General features: G+C 33.6%; 2 protein-coding genes across 2 annotated transcripts; one reads left to right on the top strand and one right to left on the bottom strand.

Annotated features, from left to right (window-relative positions):
• On the top strand, positions 1-1,000 carry LOC107517329 (olfactory receptor 51G2). Its single transcript, XM_016157907.2, has one exon. The coding sequence runs from the start codon at positions 22-24 to the stop codon at positions 961-963; it is 942 nt and encodes a 313-aa protein (XP_016013393.1). The 5' UTR covers positions 1-21; the 3' UTR covers positions 964-1,000.
• A 5,735-nt stretch (positions 1,001-6,735) lies between these two features.
• LOC107517339 (olfactory receptor 51A7) lies at positions 6,736-7,899 on the bottom strand. The gene has a single exon (XM_016157919.2). It carries the CDS (start codon positions 7,865-7,867, stop codon positions 6,944-6,946), a length of 924 nt encoding a protein of 307 aa, XP_016013405.2. The 5' UTR covers positions 7,868-7,899; the 3' UTR covers positions 6,736-6,943.
• Between the last annotated feature and the right edge of the window lie 15,586 nt (positions 7,900-23,485).

Here is a 23,485-nt window from a genome sequence, read left to right as displayed (position 1 = left end):
CCCCCCTTCCCTCAACACACAATGACATTGGGACCCCTGGAAAACAGCAGCAGCATTTCTCCCACCTTCCTGTTGAGTGGCATTCCTGGGCTGGAGCACATGCATATCTGGATCTCCATCCCATTGTGCTTCATATACCTGATTTCCATCCTGGGCAACTGTACAATTCTTTTTATTATTAAAACAGAGTCCTCGCTCCATGAGCCTATGTATCTCTTCCTGTCCATGCTGGCTATCACTGACCTGGGTCTGTCTCTTTGCACACTCCCTACAGTGGTAGGCATCTTTTGGATTGGGGCACGAGATATTGGTCATGATGCGTGTTTCACTCAGCTCTTTTTCATTCATTGCTTGTCCTTCCTGGAGTCCTCCGTGCTACTGTCTATGGCCTTTGACCGCTTTGTGGCCATTTGTCGTCCCTTGCACTATGCTTCCATTCTCACCAACACGGTCATTGGCAGGATTGGCTTGGCTTCCCTAGTTCGAAGTGTAGTGCTCATTTTTCCATTGCCTTTTATGCTCAAAAGGTTCCCCTATTGTGGCTCTCAGGTCCTCTCACATTCTTATTGTCTCCACCAAGAAGTGATGAAACTGGCCTGTGCAGACATCAAAGCCAACAGTATTTACGGCATGTTCGTCATTGTTTCCACAGTGGGTATAGACTCATTGCTCATTCTCTTCTCTTATGCCCTGATCCTGCATACCGTGCTATCCATTGCATCCAGGACTGAGAGACTCAAAGCACTTAACACCTGTGTTTCCCACATCTGTGCTGTGCTTCTCTTCTACACTCCCATGATTGGCTTGTCTGTCATCCACCGTTTTGGGAGAGAAGCACCTCATCTGGTCCAAGTAATCATGGGCTTTGTGTATCTTCTATTTCCTCCCTTGATGAACCCCATCATCTACAGTATAAAGACCAAACAGATCCGAGACCGTGTGACTCGTGCCTTTTGTTACTAGCTGTGTATAGTGTTGAAGGCACTATGTCCTTTAATGTACCCTTACTCTTCTATCATTTATAATAGCAAATGTGCGTGTGAAATAGAGGAGATTGTTATTTGTTTACTCAACAAATATGTGCAGGAATGAATCAGAAATCACAGCTTTCACAGAACTCTCACTCTGGTTCTGGGAAAATACAGTGTAGTATGACATGGCAGATTGTATTTTCCAAATATGGCCATAGAAATATTGCTAATCCCACATTCTCTTCCATAAACATCACTCTATCAAGAGATGGAGTCTATTGTTCCTTCTTTTGTAACTGAGTAGGATTTGCCTTAATGAATTGAATGTTGTGGAAGTGACCTGTAACACTTCTGAGGTTGGGTTACAAAAGGTGATATGGTTTCATTTGTTCTCTCTCCCCCTCTCTCTCTCCATACACACACACACACACACACACACACACACACACACACACACACATATACACACACAGATGAATATATACAGATATATATGTATATATTCATATATATCTCTATCTTACTCAATGTTTGTTTTCCGAACCCTGACACCATACTGAAAGGAATTCCAGACCACATGGAGAAGCCACATGTAGGTGTTCCAGGAATTAGACCCAGCCAAGGTCTTAGCCTTAGCTGATCATCAATCAATAGTGAGGAAACAAACCTTCCAATTATTCCATCTCTCATCTTTCCCACCTGTGAAATACACAATCAACTTTACTCTGAATCTAGCCCCAATTGCAGATTTTTAATCTAAATAAATGTTTGATTTTCAAGACACTAAATTTTGGGTTTGGTTGTTTTATAGTCATTTATTAATTGTGTGGCTCAAAGTTAAAAGTTGATATAGAAAAGAAAAAGGAAAAAGACACATCTTCCTCCAGCTGGGGGAAGACAATGTCAAGAAAGATTTCCTTGAGATGACATCTTACTCAGTCTTAAGGGACATATAGGAGTTAGTCAGTCAAAAAAGAAAATTATGGTTCACTCCGTAGGATCAGCATGTGCAAAGCTGAAGAAGAGGTAAAAGAGAAGAAATATTTTCAGGGAACTATCCGGAGTTATTTTTGTTGTTGTTCCTCAGCATGTCAGGGAAGACTAGAGAATGTGGGGTGGTGGTGCAGGACTTAGTGGAAGTAGTTTGAGGCTCTGATCATATCAGAAAGGTCGTGAGGCGATAAACCAAAAAGGGTGTATAATGTCTTATACACTCTTATCTATTCATTATAATGGTACCTCCACATTGCCCCAGATTAAAAAAATATATATATCTTTTGGGTAATGCATGTCGATATAGTATTTGCAATACTAACTGTGAGGAAAGCAGGCCTGGATAAGATGCTACCAAGGAGAACTTTAAACATCTAAAGGGAAGTGTGAGGATGTCATTTTCTTGCACAATTTTAGTGCAGAATCAAGAAAGAGTGGCAGAGGGCCAAAGACAAAATCTTCTTCTATCAGGTTTACATGAAGCCAGTTCTTACCTGAGGTTGATCTCATCCAAGGTTACATAGCACACTGACATTTAACTCTTGAGAAGCCATGTCCCCAACCCCCACCAGTGCCTCATTCTGTCTGGCAGGAGAAAGCTGTTTCCACAATGATGAGAAGAAAGTGATTTCTGCAATGACAGATGTATGTGAACCTTGGGTGTCATCATGTGGAAGATCCAAGATTACTTAAACACAGCAAATGGAATAAAATAGAATATGTGTGTGAGGGTCATGGGTGGTTTATGCCTTGTGTGTTTGTGTACACACAAAACTTCTGAGGAAACATAAGTCTCTACAAATTCCAAAGCATGTATACAACTCTACAGCTAGAATCTATAGTTATGCTGTGTGCTTGCAATTTTAGTTTCCATGTGTGAGTTATGTTCTCATAACTTATAATGCTTTACTTTTACTACAGATAACTAGGCTGCACGGTGGTTATTAAATTGAAGGATGAGATTGAAGCAAGGAACCAAATTAGGAAACTATAAAAAAGTTCTTGCAAGGGAGGATGGTGATTTGAAATGAGGATTCTGGCAAAAGAGATAAAATAGGAAAAATGATAAATGGTTGGGAGAAAAACTTCTACAGGACTTTGTGTCAATTTGGGTATAAAAATAAAGTGAGATAGCAAACATTGATGTAAGAATAAATTTAGGTAGGGAGAAGTAATAGGGAAGGTAAGTTCTCTGACCTTTAGCAAAGCAGATAGCAAACTTCTGACAGACACTACAGCCTTTCCTTTAGTCCTGGCGTGATTGCAGCAGCATGAAAGGAGCTGCCTTAAGGGAATAATCATGTGCTCTAATCTGAGGTGAATGGCATAGTATAATTTAGGCCTCTGTCCACAAAGGTGCTCAAGATTTTGAGCTTAGGAAATGACTAATATTTTTATTCAGTGATGATTGCTCATAAATTCACAAACTGGCCAATCAATATTTATTGAATCCTTTTTGTCCAAGTATGTGTTAAGCACTAGGGATGCAAAAATAAGCAAGATATATAGACATATATGTAGATCATGGGATTTATAATTTGGCAAAGAAAACAACCTTCCAACAATTAAAGGTTAATGATTGTTGAAATTATATTGTAGAAATCAACACACTGTGAAAGGAAACAAAATTCAGATATGAATTTATTATACTCGGAGCAGAAGGGAATCAGCAAAGTATTAATAGAGGAAGTATATTTAAGCTGGATCCTACTAAAGAGCTAAACAGGAAAAAGAGAAGTTGAGGAAACGCATTTGTCTTAGGCACAACAATAACCCACACACACAAAAATTTCAGTGTCTTAATCCATGAAATTCGTGAAGATATTACCTTATGTGACAAAAAATACACCCGTTTCTCAATTTACACGGTATGCTTTTTCTTTTTTACACAAGGTTTTTTATCCACAATTAAGTATTCACCCCCTGTATGGACTCTTTATATGTGATTTCCTTTTCTTTTTCATTTCCATTATTGGCAGTTACTCTTTCTAAAAAACAATAGCTTAACTCAGCAACATACAAGGAACTTATACTTCCTAACACAATGACTAATGATCTTCCTGTTCGTTGGATGGCAAATAAGCATGAGTGGCTACTGATGTTTTTCAAGATTGGTTTTACAAATGTTTTGCTGTAGAAGCTGAAAATTATATGAAGGAAAAATGTCTTTTAATTTTAGATAATGTACCTGCTTTTATCCACACAATTCAGAACATCCAAATATATTTGCCACCAAATACAATTTCCTTGATCCAACCTTTAGATCAAGGGATTATTTCCACCTTTAATATTAACTATATTAAGTGAAATTTTAATGATATTTTTAATAAGGTTGAAGATAATGAATCACTTACTTTACAGAAGACTGGAATAAATACACAATTTTAAGTTATATCAAGAATATTGCTTTAGCTTTGAGTGATATAAAGCTGTCGACTTTAATTGCTTGCTGGAAAGCACTATGGCCAGAAGTGGTTGTACCAGGGAATATAGTTCCAATAACTGAAGAGGGATTAACTGGCATTATTAATTTATTAAATAAATTTAAAGAAGAAATCTCTGACAATTTGAATGTAGATGATATTAACAAATTACTGGTTGATCACGAATTAACTGATAATAAATTAATTCACTTAATATCTGAAGCTCATCCTGCCAATGAATGCGGCAGTGACCTTGAACCAGTTTCAATCATTGCAGAAAATATTTACAAAGCTCTTCAATTGGCCACAAAACTGGAAACAGCAATTCTAGGTATTGATTCAAACATCTAATGAACGTTAAAATTTCTAACATTTTTTAAAAATATTGTAGCGAATACTGAAGAATTTATGAAAACTTAGTAAAAGATGGAGTTAGAAAAAGATCATCCAAAAACTTAAACATAAATAATGAAACCAAAGCAGTACTTCCAAATATTTCAAGCAATGAAGATAGTGAATTTGTGCCAATTAAAAAGAGAAGGTTGATTGCTTTAGATTACAGCACAGACACAGGCAGTGAATAAAATTTATTTTGGTTTTTCTGAATTTTTATTAGCATTTTTTTTTGCAAAAATATGCGAAATAAATATTTTTGTGATATATTGGCTTATTTCTTTAGTATTTTTTAATCTATACTGATGGACTCTTTACAAGCAGTTTTCTTCCATGTTAAAAAAAAAACGTGGAACAGATAATCCACATAAATCAAGGGACAGGTATAATTAAGTTTAAAGATTTTGACATAGGGTGATTATTCTGGAATATCCAGGTGGCTCCAATCTAATTAGACAAATTCTTAAGAGCAGAGAACCTTTTCTGATTACGATCAAAGAGACACATGACTCTGGAAGAAAGACACAGGGAGATGAAATATAACTGGCTTTGAATTTGGAGGAAGGGAGCCATGAGTCAAGAAATGCAGGTGGCTTTGGAAGCTGGAAAGGGCAAAGAAATAGATTCACCTCTAGTATCTCCAGAAAAGAATGCAGGCTTGTCAACAGTTTGATTTTAGCCCAGTAAGACTGTGTCAGACTTCAGCCTATAGAATTGTAAAATAATAAATTTGTGTTGTTTGAAGCCATTAATTTATGATTTATTATGAAGCAATGGAAAACTAATACAGCATTCTGACATAAAACACACCATAAGCAAAGGTTTAGATGTAACATTGTGATGTATTTCTGTTACACTTTTGAAGTGCAAGGCCAAGTATTCACAGATAAAGTAGTAGATAAAAGCAAGTATTGAATGATGGAAAGGCTTTGTGTATGTGTGTGTGTGTGCGTGTGCGTGTGTGCATGTGCCTGTGCATGTGCATGTGTGTGTGTGTGTGTACACGCACATATATAGCCTTCCCATTATCTTGTAACTTATTGGACATTTATTGAAGTCTTTTAAGTGTGGTTCCATTTACCTTTTTAAAAGATATTTAAAATAGTTAATGTCAATGTACAGGACAATAAGATAATCAAGATAAAGTTTTAAATCTGAACTAAGCTACAGTAGGAATAATGAGTGTAAAAGAATATTATAGATATTTTACTAACAGAGGATTTTTGTAATTTGATGATAGAATGTAGTTGAAAATATATATTTACTTCCATGTCTACATCTAAGTATCATTGTCTTGCAAATGAGGGCAAGTTACTTTTGTAGTCATGACAGATAACAGCATGCTAGCCTATTTCAAATTCAAACTCTCTTCAGGATGTCTGTCTTTGAATATTCAGTCACATATGTCTATACATTAGTTGCTTAGTGAAATTTGTTAATTATGTATAAATTATGTTTGTTTTATAACAACAACAACAACAAAAACAAAACTCTAAATGATTTAATTCTCCCTCTCTGCCCATTCCCAGAATCATCACTTGATAGTGGAATTATTGAGACGGTCTTCTGTTGACCTCCCTTTGTCATCTCTCTCAAATTCAGTCCATTATGCTCATCCTTTCAGATATGCCATTCCTTACATTTGAGTTATCATGGTAGGTGTTTGTTGTAGAGGTTACATTGTCTCTACAGTACCTCCTGAATGTCGAGCCTTTTATAGGTACTCCAAAATGTACTTCATGCAAACTATTTAAAATTATCTCTCACCAGTTGCCAAATTATACCCTCTATTCCAGTCAGACTAACATCCTTCATAGCCGAGTATACATAGTATAAATTTAATAAATGCTATTCGAATAATAGTTTCAAGTAATCCAAATTTTATCCATTCTTTAAGTACTGATGGCTGACTCAACTCCAACTGCTCCATTACATAGTGTTGTGTTTCATATATCATATATCACCAGATTATTTTATCCTTTCCATTCAATATTGTATTTTTGACTTTATTATAAATTCTGTACTGCATAGCTTTTCATTCTTTCCTTCAGTCTTGCATGAGATAGTGACCACTGTGGCACTGAACACATAGTAGGTGCCAATAAATCCTTACTGGTTGATAATTTATTACCTCACTATCCAAGTTCTTATCTCCTATGTATGTTAAAAAAACTTCCCCAAGACCTTCTCCCAGATTTGTCGAGTCTTTACACAATACACAATGGGGTTCATTAGGGGTGGCAACAAGAAGAGTATATCTGCAATAAGGATTACAATGAGGGGACTTTTATGCTTGGCAAAGCGGTGTATGGCAGCCAGTGTTATGACGGGTACATAGAAAATGAGCACGGCACAGATGTGGGAGACACAGGTGTTGAGGGCTTTGAATCTCTCTGTCAGAGATGCAATACTGAGTACAGTCTTCAAGATCAGCATGTAAGACAGAATAATTAATACCAAGTCCAGCATAGTACAGAGAGCAACAAAGAAACCATAGATAACATTAATCTTGTTGTCAGAGCAAGCCAGCTTCATGATATCCTGATGAAGACAGTATGAGTGAGAAAGGCGATTCTTCCTACAATATTTTAATCTCCTTAGAGTGAAAGGGAACGGAAGCACTAAAAGAATGCTCCTGATGGCTAAAATCAATCCCATTTTAGCAACTCTGTTGCTAGTGAGGAGAGAACTGTATCTGAGGGGATTGTGAATGGCAAGAAAGCGATCCAAAGACATAACTAGAAGCACTGAGGATTCCATGACAATGAATCCGTGGATGAAGAATTCTTGAGCAAAGCAGGCATTGGGTGAAATTCCCATGGCATTGAACAAAAAGATTCTCAGCATAGTAGGAAGGGAGGAGAAGGACAGGCCCAGGTCAGAGATGGCCAACATGGCAAGGAAATAATACATGGGTTCATGAAGTGAGGGTTCTGTCTTTATAATAAAGAGAATGGTGCTGTTACCCATGGTGGCAACCAGGTACATGAGACAAATGGGGATGGAGATCCAGATGTGGGCATGCTCCAATCCTGGGATTCCAATCAGAAGAAAAAGCTGGACCTCCGATTTATTGAAAGCAGACATAATGAGTGGGAAGATGAGCTTTTTAGCCAGATCTGAAATGGCATAAACAAAAAGCAGTCATACTTTTGGCTGAAACTCAGTGTTGTGGAGACAAGGAGTTCTTTACATACTAAGAAAAATATTTCGTATAATATTACTAAAATGTAATTTTCAACACTTATCAAAAGTTCTTAAACATGGTCATGTTCTTTAACATGAAAATTTTACTTATAGCACTTTATCTTAGGGTGGTGACTTTCTAAAATATTTATCCAAATAATATTAATAAGAAAATCATATTAAAGTGGAGTTACTTTGATTGAGTCAGTGATAGGCACTCAGAATCCCTCACTTTGTTTTTCCGTGTGATTTTCAGTAGTCCTCTGGCTGGCTTCATAACATAATCCCTGACTTGAAAGTTAAAAAAAAATAGTCTAAAAAAATAATCAGAGATTTTTGAAAATATTTATTTACACAGTGTAAATAAACTTTACACTGTGTAAATAAATATTAAATGCTAGAATGTAAATTTATACACTAATTTATGTCTTAAAATTTGGGGATAGGTATTCATTATTCACATTTTACAAGAGTATAAACACCTATCTAAGCTCAATAAATCATGAACATCCATAAAATATTAATATTGATTATATAATGGTTTCCAAAAGAACTGGAAGATGTGGAGCTAGACACACCTTTGTGTATTCTTATTGTCTTCATGTTTGTACTCCTGCATAAAATGGATAGTTCCTAGTTCAAGCATTAATGGGCCATACTTCAGTTTATCATTTTATTATTTCAAGGGAAAGTATTGAAGCTATATGGTAGCATCATGGGCATGCTCACTTTATCTCCCTTGATCAAATTATTTTATACTTTATCTCTGAGAGAATTGGTCAAAGAAATTCTATGTAAAAAAATTTGAATCACTTAAGTTTTCTTCCTAATGTAAAATTTTTAAATCCGCCTACTTATTAAACTAAACCCTGATTTTATTGTGAGGGTTTTTATGAAAGAGTTAACATTATATTTTAAAGGTAAAGTATACATTCATGCAACTTATGAATTTTTTTGAGCTTTGAGATAGCCCAATGTTGAATAAATGGTATGAATTACCAGAGATATACACCTATCTAAGGTAGCCATCAAAAATCCCATGTAAATTTAGTAAGCTGATGAATATGTGCATAATTAAATCAAAACTATTAAATTAGTAATTTCATTTGCAACAAAAGGCAAAAACACAAAAATAGGGAGGCAACAGAAGACTAACATTCACATGAGATGTTAACCTCACTTCGGAATTATTTTAAAATTCAAATTGCTATAGAAGAAAAATTATTGATTTTCAATGAAAAACATATGGAACAAAAAATTATTGGGGTCCTCTAAATTGAAGTTCGATTGTGAATTGATATTGTATTTTATAATTCTTTAGAGGATAACCAAGAAAAACATAATAAACAACAAGTGTCCTTAGACTAAAATATTTAGTGTTTTTTGGGTGCTATCTACACAGTTATATTTTGTCAGCTTGTAGATGGAGTTGCATCTACTAGACTGGGAACTCCTAAACAATTTGACATGTCTTATTTATCTCCCACAATGGCAGCAAACCTAATGTCAAGCCTAGAGAAAGTATATTTTGAAGATGATAAATTTTCAAATGCCATGAAAATCATTCTGTATGTAATCTGTCAGACTGCCTATTTAGCAAATTTTTTCTAATCCCTCCTTTCCAGGAGTCTAAGAAAAGTTTCCATTTTCAAAAACACTTAACCCTCATTTCCTTTTTCCTCATTGGCAGATGGATACTGACTAGGTCTTTCAGGGAATATTTCTGTTGTGTATCTTTTATTATGATAGTTTCTACAATGTTTGTAATGCACTATTTTTAAGCATCCCTACCCAACACAACCCCCCACTACCACCAACATATATACTGACTACTAAATATTGAAAGACGTAAATGAGAATTTATTTATTTTTATATATGTGTCACCAATGTAGTTTCTGGAACATGAAAGCCTCTCAGAAAATGTGCAAAGAATAAATCTGAGCTGAAAAATGTAAAACAGAATCATTTGTTAGTGACTTCTCCATTTCTTCTTTAATAGTAACCAAGGAATATTTATGCTTACTCTGCTCACCTACACTTTCAAAGGTAAACTTGATCTTTCACATTATGTTTTTGAACATGGAGTCTGAACTTCAGGAGAAATAACTCACGAGAGCTATTTCAATTCAGAAATATCGACACAATAGTTGGTATCTGAGGTCATGAGGATAGATGAAATTACTAAGGAAAAATGTAAAAAATAAAAAAAAATTAAATTTCAGGTGGAACCCCAAGGAGCAGCAAGATTGTTGAGAACATCTCGCTCGAGAATATTCAGAGATCTGGGAGGAAAACTAAAGAAGTAGAATGTAATAAGTACTGAAGGAAGAGAAAATGTCAAGAATAATCATCAGATGAAACGTTGCCCAGATCTCTTAGAATTTCCATCTTTTAAGGTAAAAAAATAGCCCTCAAGCCTGATGCAAAAACATCTGGGTATAAATATCAGCAAAGCAACTTATCATCCATGTGAATTTGGGGAAGCTGCTTAGGCTTCAAAACAGATGTTTGCTTTTCTATTTAATGTTGTAAACAATAGTGTCTATCTAAAATAGTTATTTTAAACAGTCTGATGTAGTCTTTAACATAATGAAGAAAATCAGTAAATACCAGCTTTTAATAATTATTTCAACAATAATTCCCTAACCATTTCTTCCACACATCAAGTCCTAGACTGGCTATAGAGGATTCTTCACTTTTTTAATTGATTATAAGACTTACTTTTATCTGTCATACTAGCAAATAAATGGCATTACGCTAATATTAGAGTCAATAAAATCTTTTTTTAAGCTTCAGACCAGGCAATCCCATTCCTATTCCATTCACACCCACCCCCCCCCCCACACACACACACAAGATCCACTCCCTCTTCTTCCCCATAGTCATTTCTTCAGATGTAAATTATTTAAGAAAACCTTAGGTTTAGGTTTCCAAAGGGCTTTTTAACTACCTCACTTACCAAAACCAGATGCTCAGTATTGACCTGAAAGATAAGAGTAAGAACTCTTAAGTCTGACCTCCATTTTATCTAGATGCACTTACTCCTATTTCCCTCTGGGTTTTAGACCCTTGAGAGGAATAAAAAAGACATCCTACTCTCAGGGATCTCTCAGGGGCCTTGCATAGAAAAGTTAGGTCTGGGATTTTAATTCTTTGGTGCTCAGGAACCTAGACTGAAGCTAGAGACACATTTTGAAGTGAAACAATTGGAAATCTACTCAAGTGAGAGGTAATGTTAGAAAGAATATTGATAGAGGAAGCTTGATGTGCGGCATTCATAGAAATTAAGCAATATAGCTAAAAGAGCAGGTTTGTAATCAAAATATTTTAGTTTCTATTCAAGGTCATACCACTTTACTTTTTTCACCTCAACTTAATTATCCACAATATGGAGATAATGATACACAAGTATTAAATATTTATGAAGCACTTTATAAACTGTAAAATGCTTTACTAGTTATTTCATTTACTTCTTTAATTCATTTTTGGCAGATGTCATTAGATAAGCATTGAAATAGACACGCTTTGCCAATCACTGTTAGATTTCCCTCCAGGTATCCCAAAATTACATGCCTTCTACATCATATATCACATTTAGTAGAAGCTATTCAAAGGCTATATTTTGTGTTTCATTCATATGTTTATAATTTTTATACAGATCCTGTAGTGGTTTAAGTAACTTAAATAATAGTTACTGAAGATTATGAAGCAATAATGATAATTGATAAAATTCAAAATATAACAAAAAAAGACATAACTAGGCTCAAATACAAAACACATTTTTGTGAAGAGATAAGCCTATTCATTGCTGGTTTCCATGTTGGGATAAAATAATCATTTATCATCTGATAAAAGAAATTAAACATTTTCCATGTGAAATAAAGGCATCTGAACCAAACTAACTTTTCACAAATTAGAATGGGCTATTTGGAGGATGGTTTTGGTGCCCATACTATCCTCTTATGATTTAACATTTTCATTACAAGATAGCCTCATTGCCAACTACCAATATCTGCATCTCTTAAGTTAGGGCCTTCACGGTTAGGTTCTGTCTATATACAGCGCTCCAAAGTTCTTGAGAACAGAAATACACCTATAATAGCTCTAAACCACTGACACACACATGTAAATTTATAAATACCTCAGATTCCTTCTATACAGGCTCCAAAAGTTACCAAGAGGAGTAAAACTCAGTTGTTACTTGCTTGATAACATATCATTTATTGGCTGCTTTTCTTTCCCTGCATAACTCTTCTATGTCCTGATTTCTTAGAATCAGCAGATTCTTTTCCTGAACTTGAACCAAGCCAAAATATGGCTATGGTCTAAATATGTGACAATCAATAAATCTAACAACAACACCAAGAAATAAAATAATATGACCTAATTCTGAATCGGCATCTTATAGGACTTGTTAAAGAAAATTTAAATAGTAAAAACAAATCAATGAGGAAAAATAAACTTGAATTTAGATCTGAATTTAAGTGTCCATAAGAATGAAAAACAAAGAGTGGAGTATAATTTGACCTACTCAATTTAAACAAGAAAACAGAGGAAAATAATATACAATATATGAAAAAGAAAGTATACAATAAAATAGTGGAAAGAATTCTAAATAAAAAAATAACCATAGTAAGTTTAAAAGGATTAAACTTCTCAATTAAAAGACAGAGAGGTAGGCACAGGACTAAAAACAAAATTAAAAAATATATAATATTATTTTGTTTTCAAAAGATACATTAAAACAAAAACACATAGAATATAAAAAATGATTATTAGGCAAATATAATAGTAAATAATTCACTCTAATATGATGCAGAGAAAATTTAACACAAGATACACATTAACTGCCAAATAATGACAACAGATACTACTAAAAGAAAAAACAAAATAATAATTTATTTTTATTATGTTACATAAACTTAAATCCATAGACAAAATATATCAAGCAAATCAAATGTCAACTTACCAAGTCACACAGAATTTACCTTCCTACATATTTGCTCAAAAGAAATAAACACAATTTCTGTGTAAACAATTACTTATACACGAACATTCATAGCAAATTTATAAATAATAGCCAAAAACTTGAAACAACTCAAGGACATTGATAGACAAATATAAAAATGTGATAGGTTCTCTGAGCAGTACCATGGAAATGAGCAAGAATAAATACCGTACAAACTGAGCCAAGAAGAAAGTAATTGATATATTTTCTAAGAAATATCAGTATGATGTGAAAGCAACAGCTATGTTTTTTGTTTGACATTCGATATTATTTTATATTAGTTTCAGATGTAAAATGTAGTGATTAGACATTTATATAATTTATGAAGTGATCCTCTTGACTGGTCTATGCCCACTTGTCATTATACATAGTTATTACCATATTATTGACTATATTCCCTATGCTTTACTTTACATGATTATTTTTATTTTATTTTTTATTATTATTTTACATAAGTTTCAAGTATACAGTACAATAGCTAGATCTCCTCCCAATTATTCTAGTACCCATCTGGCACTACATACAACCATTACAATAATATTGACTATATTCCCTATGCTATATTCTAAATCCCCAAAGTTCCAGCTATGTTATCAGAAATATTGGAGGACAAAATAGTCACAGGGATTCAATCAACTATCAACTAGAATTGCATCTGATGGCCTCAAAGGTCATATTTCTTAAATGAGTCTTGCTGATCTGTAGAACAATGGATTTGCAATTACAAAATTCAAACTAATTATGAAGATGTTCAGAACAAAAACTTCCTGACCAACTTCCATGGTGTGGATCTTACCTGTGACAAAACGTACCCTCTCGTCAAAAAGTAGCAGACATTGATTGAAACTGATATTGATGTCGAATCTATGGATGGTTATTTGCTCACCTGTTCTATGTTGATTTTACTAAAGAATGCACAAATCATTCAGAAGATTTACTTTCAATACCAACAGATCCACCAAATCTGGAAGATGATAGAAATTATGACCCAAGAGGTGTTGACAACTTGAAAGAAGTAGTCAATAAATTGATTCCAGACAGCATTAGGAAAAACATAGAAAAGATTTGCCAATCTATTTATCTTTTTCTAGGATATGTTCATCTGAAAAATAAAATTGCTTCAGAAGACCAATTTTGCATGGGGAAAACTCTTAATGCTTCATGGTGAAGGCAATAGTTGTGGAAAAGCTACTGAGGATGAGACTGAAGCAAAAACTGAAAGAGCTGATGGCTTTTAGCCACCAGTTCAAAAATCTGTTTAAATTTCATACTTTTAATAGTGACAAATAAGTCTTATTTGTGAAAAAGGTAATATATTAATATAATGAAATATTATACAGTAATATATAGGAATGAATTGGAAAGGTATGCAACAACATGGATGAATTTTAAAAATCTAATGCTGAGTGAAAATAGACAAAAAAAATTATATGGTGCATAATTTAATTTATACGAAACTTTGTAAGTGACAAATATAATCTATAATGATAGAAAGTTATAATCAGTAATTAACTGCAGCTGGGAAGGGTAGATTTCATCATAATGAAAATGTTGTGTATTTCTAAAGATTGCAGATCAGTGCTCATCTGATTAATTACTTATAGAAGATGACTTAAACAACAAAGTACACAAAGTGGATCTGACCAATTATATGAACTAGCTTCTACCATGAGCAATCCCAGTGCTGGCACAATGGGCTCCTAAGTGCAGGCTGATCAAACTTCAACAACAGCCTGGCTACTATAGATAACAATGTTAAGCACTTAATGTAGCATCATGTCTTGAATAGAAATAAGTCACTTGTTGGAAAATGATTCTACCCTAGAAGTGGCAGCAAGTCAATTTAATAAGAATTGATATATATATATATGTGTATATATATATATATATATATATATATATAGGCTGTGAATTTGCCTTTTTTTTTTTTTGCAAGGCCACAGCCAACCTAGTATTCCATGGCTTATTGATGTTTGATCCACTAGCACAGGGTCTCATGTGACATTACTTCACACAAAGGGATACATTTTAGAGCAAATAATTATAACAGTAGACACATGACCATGGTCCTATCACATAATGTACCATTCAAAATTTTCCAAGCTGCTACAGAAATAGAATAAGTGCAGTTGACTGTCACCTTACACATGAAACCCTGTGAAAATGGATGATGAATTCCAGATACAGTATGTACAATACAACAACAATCATTATATGGAACTGTGACCTCAATAATTAGCATACATGAATCTGGGAACAAAGATGTAAAAAGTAAGAGTGCCTCTACTTGTCATCATTTCCAGTTACTTATTTGGAAGTGTGTCTACACACATATACACATACACAGAAAGAGCAAGAATAAACAAGATATCCTTCATGCAAATATTCATCTAAGAGTCCATTCTCTAATGAACTCTACCTTAAATAGTAGATCCAAAGTATTAACTTCTGGAAGAGAAGGGTTTTGTAGTTTCTTCTTTATGGAAGAAGTGAGTAAATGTGTTTTAAATGTTAGAGAAAGAGCATAGCCTTAGATATTTTGAGTCAGATAAATAATGTTAATAATAGAAACATCCATTTTCTTCTTACTTTTAATAATATAATTCAAAGACTTCTGTTCCCAATTAGAATGAATGAAAATATGAAATACATTAATTTCTAGAAATATGAGAAAGTCCTGGATAGAATAAAGTCATCATTTTCTATAGGGCAATAAAAGTGTAATAGGTACAAGAATCTTAATAAACTGAAACCTTGAGAGGAATTAACTTTCATATTTGAGATGAGAACCACAGCAGCAAATCCACAGCAGAGTTAATACAAAGAAAATCAAATCCAGACACATCACAGTCAAGTCTTGAAGAAAAAGAGAGACATATTAAAAACAGACATAAAGTACATTTTGAAAGTATTGAAAGAAAAACTTGCCAACCAAGAATTCAATATTTGCCAAAATTATCTTTCAAAAAATGACAAAATATACACATTAACAGATAAATAGAACCTTAGAAAATTCATAGCCATGAAACTTGCACAACGAATGCTACAGAAAGTTTTCTAGGCTAAAGTAAAATAATACATGGTAAAAAACTGACTAAATAAAAAAGAATAAAGAATGCTAAAAGAGGTGAATTTGTGATTAAACAAGATATTTTTCTTAATTTCTGTAAAAGATAATTTCCTTTTTAAAATAAAAGAATAATAATGTATTGAGAGATTCATAACATAGGTAGAAATTTGTATTTAGACATAATTGCACACAGGTTAAAAATTAGATGAATGACTTATACTGTTAAAAGTTTCTTACCTTATTTATGGGGCAGTGTAATATTAATTCATGGTGGACTCTGATAATTTAAGGTTAGATATCATAATCCAAGGAGCAATTACAAACAAAAAAACAAAAATGTACAGCCAAAAAACCAATTGTGGAAATAGAATATTAAAATATATTTAAATTGATTTGATGTAAACAGTCAAAAGAAGTGAGTACAACTATAACAGAAAAGAGAAAACAGATGGGACAATGAAGAAACAAAACAATGATGAACATAAAACAAGTGTATTAATAATTACATTAAATACACTGAGCTAAAGACTTCAATTATAAAACAGCACTAGTCACACTGAATTAAAAAGCATGCTGATTACAAAAGTTGCATGAGAAATATAAAGATACAGAGGCTAAAAGTAAAAAGAGGAAAAAAAGAAATGTGCATACCAATATATATGATGACTGTGGCTATATCGTCATCAGAACACATGGAATTTAAACCAAGATAAAAGGAGACGTTTTGCAAGGATAAAAGAACTTATAACAACTTTAATGCTTATACATATAGTAGGAGACCTTTAAAATACACAAAGAAAAAGTAACAGAGCTAAAAAGAAAAAGACAATTCGTAATCAGATTTGGAGATTTTAGCATTTTCTGTTTGAATGTTACTTGTTTGCAAATGTAGGCAAAAATCAGTCAAGCCGGTCACTTCAGATTTTTTATTATATGTAAATTATATTTTAATAATAAAGAATGGGCAAACACCTTTATTGACTATAAGTAAAAAGGAAAAACCAAGTGATGGAAAACGTAAACTAATGTCAATTAATTGGGAATTAAATGATTTCTTGGTAGCCTCAACTGCTTTCCCTAATCTCTGGGGCAGGCTCTCGACATGTTCTGGGCTCCGAAATCTGTGGACTTGCCCAGTCTGACCTTTTTATAGCCTCGTGGGAACCAATGAGTTAACCTATGATCCTGAACCAGGCCCTCTTCCTGATATTTCTAGGAAATTTCTCAGGTAAATCATTTACAGAGGGTAGCAGAGCTAGAAGCATTAGTGTCCCATGAGTACAAAACTCAGAAGACAGCTCAAGGAATCTGGGATCTATAAATAGAGGTCTTTGGCAACATATGTGGTACATGAAGCTGAGAAGCCTCTAACCTAAAGTCATTTCTATCTCTGTGGTGAAATGGTAAGTGCAGTAGGGCCCTAACATAATACTGTCTTATAATATGTCTTTGTCTCCTGAAGTATGTCTGAGACATGAGTACTCTAAGAACTGGAACTTTTTTCCTAGAGCTATGTTTGTCTGACAAGAGGAGAATTGAACTTAAATTTGGGGAAGAAGCTATGAAAATTAAAAATGCATTAAATCTCCTTTTGGCCTCTCATTGCCACTGTTCACTTATCTATGGTTCATCTTAAAAAGCATGTAGTTGTTCAAGCACTGACAAAATGTTAAAGTCAGCACTCAGTGTGAGATAGGGACTGAGAAATAGGAAAACTAGTCTGATTAAAGGCTAAATTTTATCTACCTAGCCAAAAAATCGAAAGGCAGACATTCTAGTTTCAGAAGTGAAGCCATGAATGACAATCTTAGCCTCTAGACTAGAATCAGGGAAGAAGTCTTTAGTCTTGGAATAAAGGACAGGTCATATGACATTATGATCTCAAGTGGTTAGAAGAACTTTGGAATAGAAACCAAAGAACGACCTAGTTATGCTAAATGAGTCATATGCAATTGGAAAGGCAATAATATAAGGAGCAGTATAAGGTAGTGCTTGGCATACAGCAGGAGAATAAGACATACCAACATTTGAATTTCAGTTTTATCTCACTAGTTGTTCATAAAACAGAGTTAATAATAGTATTGGCATAATAGGATTGCTTTGAGAAGTAAATAAAATGATGCATATAAAGAGTTTAAGATATCATTTATCTAAAAGAGAGCATTTCTGAATTTTAATTTATATTAGTGACAAATTTAGGACTTTCAAGACAATCAATTTACTTAAGAAATATTTGAATAATTACTTTATATAATGCACTGTTCTTGAGAAACAAATGCAGTGGGCCCTTTTTGATGATAACTATTGCTAATAAGGTGTTTATAATGTTTCAGATTGATCCAGGATTTACCAGCTTTATCCCTTATCCTCAAAGTAATTCTACTCTTTTGCTGTCTCTTGTTTATCAGCAAGGCTATGAGACCTCACAGATAAATATCTATTTTCAAGTTCACATAAAAAGTGGAACAAACATTTTGAAAGTGGATCTACATGTAAAAATTGTCTAACATAATGTCTAGTACGTAGTAGTCATTCCCAATGTTCTTTATTTTTCAATCTTTTTAAAATATCTCCTTCCTTCCCCATGCCACACCGCCTTAGTTTGTTAAAAGCCATCTCTTACTTTTCTCACCTCTGGATCTGGCTGAGCAGGTATTAATAATGTATCTTTGCTTTTTCTGTTTCATAGTTGGTGCTACTCACTGAATTTGATACTAACAGTCTGTATTGGCCATTTATCGCTTCTCTGATGCATTTTTTTTTCCAGAAATAAAAGTGAAATGACTTCTGATGATTAAATTATCTCTAGAGGTAATTCTGATAGAGCATTGGAAATGGCGTGTAATAAAGTTCAAGGCTTCAGCCATCTTTCACATTTATATTACTTATTACATCACTAATATTTACATATCCCCACAAAAACGCAACTTCCTTGTGATGGATTCAACTTTTAAACATTAATTAACACAAGATAAGACACATTGTGTAATTGAAAAAGCTTAAAATCAAATGACATCAGTTCAAACCTCATGTCTGTTCATAACAATATATGTTTTTTTCAAAAAATTAATCTCTCTATGCTTCAATTCTCAAATTTAGAAATCAAGAATAATGATACCATGCGAAGATTAAATGAAATGACAAATGTAAAATATCTAACATAATGCAGTAAAAGTTAATGTCCACCCCTTGCATTTCCTTATTTTGTCTTTCAATTCATTCTAATTTTCTTTTTCTCTTCTCCAGACCTCAGAATCTAGGGATAAAATGAAGTGTCCTATCTACCTATATATCTATAAAGTGATGTATTTATTTATATATTTAATAATTACAAAATGACATATATAAAGGTTAATGTGCTATCCTCAGAAGAGTATTTTTTATTTTATGTATTTTATTTATTTCACTCAAATTGAATCATTTCACTATTTTATAAAGAACATTCTTTTAAACTAATGCTAACCCCAATATCTTTTAATAAGATATATTTTTATTCTTCTTTAATTTTTTAATTTAAGTATAGCTGATATGTAATATTATATTGCTTATATCGGTTTCAGGTATACATTATAATGGTTAGATATTTTTATACTTTACAATGTGGTCACTCCATTAATTGCAGTGATCATCTGTTACCATGTAAACTTATCACAATATTATTGACTATATTCCCCTTCCCCTTTCCTCCCATTTCCCACCCTCTCTCTTCTAGTAACCAACCCTCTGGCCTCTGTTTCTTTAAGACTGTTTTTGTTTTATTTTTTCGTTTATTTTGTTTTGCTGTCACATATAAGTGAAACAATACTGTACTTTTGTCTTTCTTTCCCAGACTTATTTCACTTAGCATAATACCCTCTAGATCCATCAATGGTGTCACAAGTGTCAAAATTTCATTCTTTTTTGTTGCTGTATAATATTCCATTATATATATTTTTATATATATATAAAACACATCTTCTTTAGATATATATTTTTTAAATACAGAAGATATTTTGTTATATCAATAAATATACTGATAGTGTCTTAATAAAGATTATTTATTCATTTATCTATTTTATCTAATAAATATTTATTGAGGGTAAACAAAGTAAAATTAGTTCTGTAATTAAATTTGATTCTTATGGTAAATACTAGGAAAAAAAACTATTTAAAAGAAACAAGAGCAAAAGAATAGAGTGTGACTGGGGCAGCTAGAGGGTTCAGTGAAGGCCTTTCTGAGGATGTGATTTTGAGAAAGAGTGGTTAGTGCCTCGGAAATAGAGGCACTAACCACTTCCTGAGATGGGAAGACTGTAGAGATATTTGATCAAAAAGGAGTGGTGTGTGGTCGTAGCACATGAGAGAGGTTTCTAGAGGTCTTATTTTATTAGGCCTTATCGGCTATATTAAGAACTATAGATTTTATTATTAACATGAAGGAAAATACCAAAGGAGTGAGAGATTAGATATATAATAAAAACTTTCTTATTTATGATTTTACTGCCTTTATGTTGATAATTAAACCTTTAAACAAAAGTTTATATAATCTGTATATTACATAGATGAATTTTGTAAGTGGGCTGGGACATTAACACTGACTTTGAAAATGGTATATAGAATGAAGTTGAAAAAAACGCCAGGAGAATTAAGAAGAGAGAGACAAGAAATGAGCAGAACTCTATGTTCCCAAAGTCAGAGTGTTATATCTATGCTGAAAAAAGATTGACTTTAAGAAGATATTTAGGGGTTATTAAATGCTTTGTGAGTTAAAGGAATTTGTCATTATGATATTGTGACTTCTAATAAGAAATATATATTCGGCTTCATCCCAGTTCCTAGCACAGAACTCTCTTGGAATTTCCTATGTGATTAAATCAGTAAAGGTGCCTTTTGTTATGTTAATGAGGTAACTTTTGGATCCCACTTAAGACTGGAGGCTAGTTGCCAGGAGAACCAAGCATGTCATTAGAGGGTTGAAACTTTCAGTCTTATCTTCTTGACATCTGGGGAGGGGAGAGATGCTGCATGTTGAATTGATTGCCAATGGCCAATTATTCAATAAATCATACCTATGTAAAGAAGCTTCTATAAAAACCCAAAATAATGGGGTTTGGAGAGCTTCTGGGTTAGTGAACGCATGGGGATAAGCACATAGAAATTTGGGGGAGAATGGTGCACTCAGAGAAGCATGGAAGCTCCAGGCCCTTGTCATATAACTTGACTGCATCTCTTTATGTGACTGTTCCTGAGTTATACCCTTTAATAATAAATTGGTAATCTAGGGAGTAAATGGGTTTCCTTAGTTCTGAGAGCCACCCTAGCAAATTACTCAAACTCAAGTAGGGAAGCATAGGAACTTCTGATTTATAGCCAGTTGGTCATAAGTATAGGTAACATCTGGACTTACAACTGGTATCTGAAGTCCAAGGAGAAAGTTGTGGAATCATCCAGTTTGTAGCCAGTTTTACAGAAGCACAGATGACAACCTGGATTTGTGATTGAATCTGAAACTGGTGAAGGGGACAGACTTGTAGGACTGAACCCTTAACTTATGAAGTATGATGCTATTTCAGAGTAGATAGTGTCAGAATTGAGTTGAATACTTTTGGGACACTTCTCTGGTGTCCCGACAATTGCTTAGTTTTGTGTAGGAAGCCCCCCACATGCACAGGTTGGAATTGGGTCTCAGAATGGAAATCAGATTCAATTAATAGTGATAGAAAATGTGCTTTTGTTAGGAACTGTGCTTGGTGCTGATAATATCAAGATCATTAACATTAAGACACAAAGTGTGATCTTAATGAATTCATGGGCCACTGTGGAAGGCAGACAAGTGAACATCAAGTTGCAAGACCGTTGCAGTATTGTAATAAAGTTAGAATACAAATTATGGTAAAAGCACATAGACCTTTTGGAGTGATAAGAAGGGAAGACTTTAAGGAGCAAGTTGCGCCTCAGTTGACGTAATTTTTCCAAAGAGCTAATAACACTGTCTTAAAGGACCTCTGCATATTTTCACGTTGGAGATTTTAGAGGTGAGAGTGTGGCCAGTACCCAGATCTTGATGTAACCACTGCTTTATCATTTTGGAAAGGCAGCTCAAGTTCCTAGAAGAAGACTGGTCCTCAATGACAACTCATTAGTGTTCCTTTCTGGAGGATGAGGATGAACTAATTGAAAAGCTTGCATTTCTAATTCCTAATACTGTTGTTAAGAGTCCTCTGACAAAGCCTGAGCCTCTCAATTAAACCCTCGCTTTCTCTGGGCAAGAGGTAGAAACTGATATATTTGTTTATCTTGGAACCTCATTGTTCTTGATGACTTATTTCCATAAAGAGAAGACTCTTAAATGTTAACTAGGTTGTCCGTGAACAAAACTCTGTAGTTGTAGAACATCTATTTATCTCACAGTGTCAGAAAAAATAATAGATTCAAATAATACAAATCTTCCACATCACCAACATACTATGTCTGGCCTATAGTATAGTCCAGTTGACTAAGCCACTTTATATCTGTGATAGTCTATGCTGGAATGTAGAAAAAGTCCAAGAATCCCTCCTCTCATCCCATGCTCAAGGATAGAGATCACTGCTGTGGATTAGTCATTTTTTAAATTAAATTTATTAAGGTAATATTGGTTAATAAAATTATATAGGTTTCAAGTCTACTATTCAATAATTCTTCATATATATATATATATATATATATATATGCATATTTTCACGTTGTTCGTGTGTTCAACACCCAAAGTAGATTAGTCATTTTTAAGGTCATTCTATCTGCTTCCATACAAACACATGGGATTTTTCACTATATTATAAGAGAGAGTTAACAGCCAAGCACATATGACCTATTTTTTGTCCTTTCTTTATACTGCTTCCTATGGCAAGCTTGTGAGGAAAATCACCTTCAGAAGCTCCAGGCCTGGTCTGAAAATTGTTTAGAGCAAAAAACTCTAAAAATTGGAAAAGACACTTATTATGGGTTCTCTTAAAATCTAATTCCTGTAGTTTCCTCCTTTTAAAAAAAAAAAAAATTCTAGGCTCACTCTGGACAAAGCAAACAGAGTTACCCCGCAGTTCTGCCTGATTGTATAAAATTTTTCATTGGCATAGGGGTAGGGAGGGGCAAAGCCTAATAGCAAAAGGGGAATTATTTGCAAGTCGCTGCTTTTTACATGGATATTTTTTTCCGAGGACCTCATGGAGAAGTATAATTAATCAAAATAATACCTGTATTTCTGGTTCTCTTTGCCAATTAGCTTTATCTGACTCTATTAGCAATTGTCTGTTTAGAAGAAATACCTAATTATTTTATTCCTTAATGTGAGAAGTCTCAAAATTGTGTTTTCTTTGTTTATGTCTCAAACAAAAGTGCTGAGAGGAGGGAGATATGCATAATAGACCTATGTTGAAAGTGTCATTTCAGATCTGGGAATAAATGCTTTTCAACTGATTCATC

This window comes from Rousettus aegyptiacus, unplaced genomic scaffold, assembly GCF_014176215.1.
Source record: "Rousettus aegyptiacus isolate mRouAeg1 unplaced genomic scaffold, mRouAeg1.p scaffold_m13_p_5, whole genome shotgun sequence".
Taxonomy (NCBI): domain Eukaryota; kingdom Metazoa; phylum Chordata; class Mammalia; order Chiroptera; family Pteropodidae; genus Rousettus; species Rousettus aegyptiacus.
The sequence above is the reverse complement of the archived record's forward strand: the minus strand, read 5'-3'. Positions and strand labels throughout refer to the sequence as shown.

What these genes read in the sequence shown, in the direction of transcription:
- LOC107517329 (XM_016157907.2), top strand. Translation starts at nt 22, where the DNA reads ATGACATTGGGACCCCTGGAAAACAGCAGCAGCATTTCTCCCACCTTC.
- LOC107517339 (XM_016157919.2), bottom strand. Translation starts at nt 7,867, where the DNA reads ATGTCTGCTTTCAATAAATCGGAGGTCCAGCTTTTTCTTCTGATTGGA.